This window comes from Agelaius phoeniceus, chromosome Z (genome assembly GCF_051311805.1).
Source record: "Agelaius phoeniceus isolate bAgePho1 chromosome Z, bAgePho1.hap1, whole genome shotgun sequence".
NCBI lineage: Eukaryota > Metazoa > Chordata > Aves > Passeriformes > Icteridae > Agelaius > Agelaius phoeniceus.
This window is the reverse complement of record NC_135303.1, coordinates 84,268,429-84,274,428: the sequence shown is the minus strand read 5'-3', so window position 1 is coordinate 84,274,428 and position 6,000 is coordinate 84,268,429. Positions and strand designations below refer to the sequence as shown.

General features: G+C 60.2%; 1 protein-coding gene across 1 annotated transcript; it reads left to right on the top strand.

Moving 5' to 3' along the window:
* The first annotated feature begins 712 nt into the window (after positions 1-712).
* Positions 713-5,727, top strand: LOC129132682 (gamma-secretase subunit Aph-1b-like). The gene is made up of 7 exons (XM_054652076.2): positions 713-942; positions 2,134-2,304; positions 3,391-3,464; positions 3,636-3,758; positions 4,106-4,233; positions 4,458-4,581; positions 4,815-5,727. Exons 1-7 carry the CDS (start codon positions 830-832, stop codon positions 4,850-4,852), a joined length of 771 nt encoding a protein of 256 aa, XP_054508051.1. The 5' UTR covers positions 713-829; the 3' UTR covers positions 4,853-5,727.
* Positions 5,728-6,000: the final 273 nt, after the last annotated feature.

Below are 6,000 nucleotides of genomic sequence, written 5' to 3'. Positions count from 1 at the left end.
TCCCCTGGTTCAGGAGAGCCCTCTGTACTCCATGTTGGAGTGCTGTGAATTGTGCCTCCCACAAACAGGGCCTGTTTTCCACGATGTAACAAAAGCCTTTCCAGACCCCTCAAAAGCCTTCTCTGGCCTTGCTGCATGTGTGCCAAGACTGGCATGGGCGCAGTGTTGCCGGGTCAGCAAAACCATACACCCAGTGCTCCTGTTCAAAGTCTCCCGGAGGCAGGAAGGGTGTGTGTTGGGGTGTCGGTGCCTGTAAGTGGGAAGCGCCCTGAAGTGCCTTTCCGTGTCAACCTCGTTGATATGGGGTTGGACTGGAGGTGCCAAGCAGAGGGACCACAGAACCACCGAGGGCGGGACAGGCTGCACACCTCGCCCAGCCCCTGCTCCTCGAGGTGGCCGTGGGGACGAGGCCAAGCTCCCCTGGGCGCAGGCTGCGCCCCCACAGGACCACGGGCCTGCCGAGCTGGGAGGGACCCACGGGGACCATCGCGTCCAGCTCCTGCACAGGCTCCCCCACGGCTCGCACCGTGCACCGGAGAGCCTTCCCCAGACGCTTCTGGAGCTCTGCCAGGCTGGTGCTGCGACCCCTTCCTTCCCCGGGTAAGCCGCCCCGGTGCCCGCCCGCCCTGCCCGGGCATTTCCCGGCATCCAACGCCGCCCGTGACTGACGGGCCCGGGCCCGCCCCGGGACGCGGCTTCCGGCGGCGGCGGCGCGCGCACGTGTGACGTCATCGGCCCCGGAAGGGCGGCGGAGGGGGAAGGGGCCGCGGGGCCCGTCCGGTCCGAGCTCCGGCTCCGAGCCCGGTCCCGTGCCCCCGCTCCCGCCGAAATGACGCTCGCCGTCTTCTTCGGGTGCACCTTCATCGCCTTCGGGCCCGCCTTCGGCCTCTTCATCTTCACCATCGCCCGCGACCCCCTCCGCATCATCATCCTCATCGCCGGGTCAGTCAGCCATGGGGGCTCCGGTGCCGCCGGGCTGCGGGACCACGATCGGCTCCGGGAGCGGCGTGAGCGGGGCGGGGCGCTGGGACCAGCTCCGGTGCTGCTACCGGAACCATCGTGGCGGGGGCACTGATTCTGTTGCTGGTGCTGGTCCCAGTTCGGATGTAGTGCGCTGCTGGTGCCAGTGCCTCAGCACGATCACTGTAGTCGCTACAGGGGAGCTGGTACCAGTGCCGGTGGTGGTACGGTGTGGGCGTGACAGGGGTGCTGGTAGCAGTATGGGTGTGACAGGGTGGTGGTGCCATCAGGGCTGTGATAGACATGTGACTGGTGCTGGCTGAGGCACCATCGTGGCTGCAGCAGGCACGCCAGTGCTCACACTGGTGCTGTTGTGGGCTCACTGGAGTCACCAGTACCCGTGCTGGTGCTATTGTGGGCTCAGTGGAGTCACCAGTGCTCACGCTGGTGCTGATGTGGGCTCAGTGGAGTCACCAGTGCTCATGCTGGTGCTGATGTGGGCTCACTGGAGTCACCAGTACCCGTGCTGGTGGTGTTGTGGGCTCACTGGAGTCACCACTACCTGTGCTGGTGGTGTTGTGGGCTCAGTGGAGTCACCAGTGCTCACACTGTGGTGTTGTAGCTCACTGGAGTCATCAGTACCCGTGCTGGTGGTGTTGTGGGCTCACTGGGTCGCCAGTACTGGTGCTGGTGCTGATGTGGGCTCACTGGAGTCTCCAGTACTCACACTGGTGCTGCTGCTTGCATGACAGGAGCACCGATATTGTTTGTCTTACTGTCACAGCACATTGTAGACACAAGAACTCATTCAGTATCAGTGGGGGGTTGGCAATGGTACTGGTGCGTGTGTGCAGTTGGGAAACTGGTACCAGTACCACTGTGGGACCAGAAAGATGTGGTACTGGAACTGGTACTGGCATGGATATGAGCCTGGTGCTGGTACTGCTGTGGGCACAACAGGAGCACTGGTGCCAGTTCTGGTGACCAGTGGGGCAGGTGTGCAGGCACAGCACAGCAGTGTGTGTGCCTGCCTGCATCGGCCCTGCGCCGGTACCAGAGTGGCACTGGTGCTGGTTGGAGAGTGGGCATGGCTGGGGCACAGCTGCCATGCCAGTCCCAGCACAGCAGGGGCTCTGGCACAGCACTGGTGCCAGCAAGCTCTGTCTCTTACAGGGCTTTCTTCTGGCTGGTGTCACTGCTGCTCTCATCCCTCATCTGGTTTATCGCAGTGAAAGCCAGCGACCCCCAAGATGAGCGGCTGCAGAAGGGGCTCCTGATTTTTGGGGTGATGTTCTCTGTGCTGCTGCAGGAGGCCTTCCGCTTCCTTTACTACAAGCTCCTCAGGTAACGGCATCTCCCCCACTGTGCCAGCGCTGCTGGATGCTCTTCCCAGCTATGGTGGTCCCAGGTTTTTCCTGGGAGCTGCTGGACTGGGGGGAGTGTCAGGTGTGGTGGGAAGCTGCCTCAGTGCTTACCCCGAGCACGTGGGTGGCACCTGTTTCAGTGTGTTGACCTCAGTGGGTCTCAGGTGGTGGGGCAGAGCAGCCCTAAGGTCTGGAGGATCTGGTGCCCTGATTGAGCATCCTGGGTCACAGTCTCAGAGCAGCCTGGGCAGCTTCCAGCCTTCCTGATACCATTGTCTTGGAGTGCAGGGGTTTCTGCTGTCAGGGGAGGACGTGCTGCATCCTGTCCTGTGGATGGATGGGCACTGTGCTCGGGCTGGGCATGCAGGCACAGGGAGGTGTCCTTCATACTTCCTGGTCTTCCTGGGAGAATGCAGGGGGGGGAGCTGTGTGGGCAGGCTCCCTGCGGCAGGGCACTGCCGGAGGCGGGCAGGCAGAGGGTAGCAGAGCTCCACGGAGCAGCCTCTGACATAAAACCACTGCGTTTCCTTTGCCTTGCGGATCTCCGGTCCCAAGCACTGCTGTCCTCCTTAGGCTGAGGACCTGCCTGGCATCCTCCTCACCTATCACACCTCTAGTTGTCACAAATTATGAAGCCTCTCCTCTCACAGTTTCTCTCCCCATTGAATTTTTCTAACTCTTTGAGCTCTTCCTGCACCTCCTCCATTGTTAGTCAACATCTTCTTTAAGTGCGGAGATCAGGTACAGCCTCCCACGCCTGCAGTGGGGCTGCTTTCCATGCGGGGGTGCTGCTTGCCTTACACCCAACGTCCTGCTCACACCAGCCCTGCTCTGCTGGGCTGGCTGGCACCCGCATTCCTCTGTGGAAAACCTTTCTGTGTGGCCTCACGTGATTTTCACATGCCTGGTTTGTCTGGTGGTACAGTCACACGGACAGTCTCCGTGGTGGGTGTTGCTTGGGGAGGGGGAGGTTGCCAGGAAGGTGGCATGGTGCAGAGTGAACAGTGCACCATGCCTCAGGAGATGGCTTGGCTGTGCTGGACTCCAGTGTGCTCTCACTCCACAGGAAGGCCATTGAGGGGCTGGTGGCCCTCAGTGAGGACGGCTGCTCCCCCATTTCCATTCAGCAAATGGCATATGGTGAGTGCTGTGCAGAGTGGAGCACCCTGACCGTGGGGCAGGGGGTGAGGCTGGGAAGGGCTGAGGATGGTGCTGGGAGCAAAGGGAGATTTCTCATGCCAAAGCTCGCTCAGAGGTGCGTGGGATGACCCTTGGGAGGTTCAGGGTTTAACAGTGTCCCTGTCCTGGCAGTGGCTGGTGTGGGCTTTGGTCTCATGAGCGGCGCCTTCTCCATGATCAATCTCCTGGCAGACGCGTTAGGGCCTGGCACTGTGGGCATCCATGGGGATTCACAGCTGTATTTCCTGACCTCAGGTGAGTAACTGGCACCCTTTGCTCACATCTCTGCCCCACCTCAGATGCAGCAGATAAGGTGCTGGAGTTTTCCCTCTTACATTGTCTTGTCCATGCTGCACCCGCATTTACCTGAGACCCTTATAGTCCCCTGTCACATATCTCTGTGGCAAACCCTTCTTGCTGTCCCCTGTGGCCCTCCCTGATCTTCTTTTCATGTTTCCCACATGTGGAGTCTGATCCAGCACCTCCCAGTCCAGCCAAGGTGTTTCTCTACCGTCCCTTTACTGATTCATCTCCATCCCTTCCCCAAGTCTGCTGGCTAGGTCAAGTGGGTGATTCCCTGGTGACACCTCTTCTCCTCGCAGCTTTTATGACCATGGTGCTGATTTTCCTTCACACCTTCTGGGGGATCCTCTTCTTTCACGGCTGCGAGCACCGGCGCTGGTGGGAGATCGCAGCAGTCGTTATCATGCATCTCACTGTTTCGGGGTTGGTGAGTAACTGGGAGCAGGGCTCTGTGCTGGGACCTGCATTCAGAGTACTGGTCCCTGTGCTGGCAGGAAATAGCCTTCGGCACTAGCAAAGGAGCTGGCCCTTCACAAACCATATGCTGGGGTTGGTGCCGCCTCCGTTTGCTGAGGTGATGACACTGCCACACATCCTGTCCCTGTCCTCTCCTGCCTGCTCACCCTTCTCTTCTCGTGCCTCTCTCTGCAGTCGTTTTGCAACCCCCTGTACATGGGCAGCCTGGTGCCCTCCTACCTGCTGATGGCTGCTGCCGCTGCCTGGGCTTACCTACTCTCGGGGGGATCCGCGCAGAACCTGCGGCGCTTCCTGCTCTGTAAGTGCTGCTCCAGAGAGGGGGTGGGGGACACTTTGGGTCTCATGGGGTACCCGGACTGGTGCTGGGATGGTGAGAGGTTGTCCCAATGTCTCAAGCAAGGGCATCACCCCCTTGTCTCCCAGAGCAGAGGAGCAGGTGGTTTTTGAGGCCATTGTCAGGTTGTTGCCTCTCCTGGGGGAAGTGGGGTAGAGTTTGGGGAAAACTCACTGTTTCTCTTGTTGGTTCCGCAGGTTTACGGAGCGGAGCCAGCCCCCAGCCAGGATCCTGAGGCCCTGCAGGATGCTCCGGTCCCCAGTCACCCCTCCCCTCCCCTCCTATCCTGGCGGCAGGATCGGCCATCACCTTCTTTGCAATATCTTTTCTCCTGGACTGGGGGACCCTGGCCAGCCCCGGTGGGGCAGGCACTGGGGTCCAGCTGTGGCAGCCAGCTGACCAAGTGTGGCTGAGACTGGCTCACTCCAACGCCCCTTTGGGAGTCCCCATAAAACACCTCAGTTTTGGGGGACCCAACTTTGCTGGCCCTGCTGTGAGCTCAGCCCCAGTTAGCCTGCCTGTGACTGCCGGAGGCTTGAGCCCAAAGAAACCCATCGCTTCTCCCCCCGCTGCCACAGATGTGCTGCCCCCCATGCCAGGGCAGGGGGCCTGCATTGCCTCCTCACTGCAGGGTGGAGGAAGGGGCTTTGCAAAGTGCTGCCATGCCCTGGGTCGTGGCTGACTGCTGTAGTGCTCCTTTCTCCACCTCTCTGCCCAGTCCTGCTGCCCCAGGAGCCACAGCCCTGGCAGGGGTGAGCTGGCATCCTGGTGCAGCAGGATGGTGCTGGGGGACCCGTGGGTACTGACACCATGCAGGATGGGAGGAGGAGAGGGAAAAAGACAGTATCCAAAGGACCCAGTGGGCATGGAGGGTGGTGGAGGGCTTGGGAGGAGACACAATGCCACAGCTGTTGCCGGCACAGATTTGGGAGGGGGTTCAAGGGACCATTCCAATGGATCATTGCCCTCTCCTGTTCTTGGGGATTTTCAGGCGGGTACCAGCCCTGGTTCTGTGCCACAGGGCTGGGAGGGAGAAACTGCCATTGGGCTGAAAAGGCAGTTTTATCCACAGTGGGCTTTTATACCAATAAAATTAAGTACCACAGACAAGCGGGGTTCTGTGTGGCCAGCAGCACTGCCCTTGTGGGGAGGGTACAAGCAGTGGTAACAGTGGCTTGTGGTGGTGTGGCTGGAGGGGGATGGTCTGGCAGTTGCAGACCCTGTTTGCCTGCAGGTCTTGCTCCTGCACTGTCCATCCTAACAGTGGCTGAACTCTAATTTTACAGCTTTGGGGTGGAGGCCACTGAGGGCTGTAGATCGGGAGGTTCCTCTCGCACACAGGGCCAGTTTATTTCGGTTTTGTCACCACCATAAAGCTCCCTG

What these genes read in the sequence shown, in the direction of transcription:
- LOC129132682 (XM_054652076.2), top strand. Translation starts at nt 830, where the DNA reads ATGACGCTCGCCGTCTTCTTCGGGTGCACCTTCATCGCCTTCGGGCCC. An exon ending in CTTTACTACAAGCTCCTCAG is followed by an intron (nt 2,305 to 3,390) that starts GTAACGGCATCT and finishes CTCACTCCACAG; the next exon opens with GAAGGCCATTGAGGGGCTGG. An exon ending in CATTCAGCAAATGGCATATG is followed by an intron (nt 3,465 to 3,635) that starts GTGAGTGCTGTG and finishes CTGTCCTGGCAG; the next exon opens with TGGCTGGTGTGGGCTTTGGT.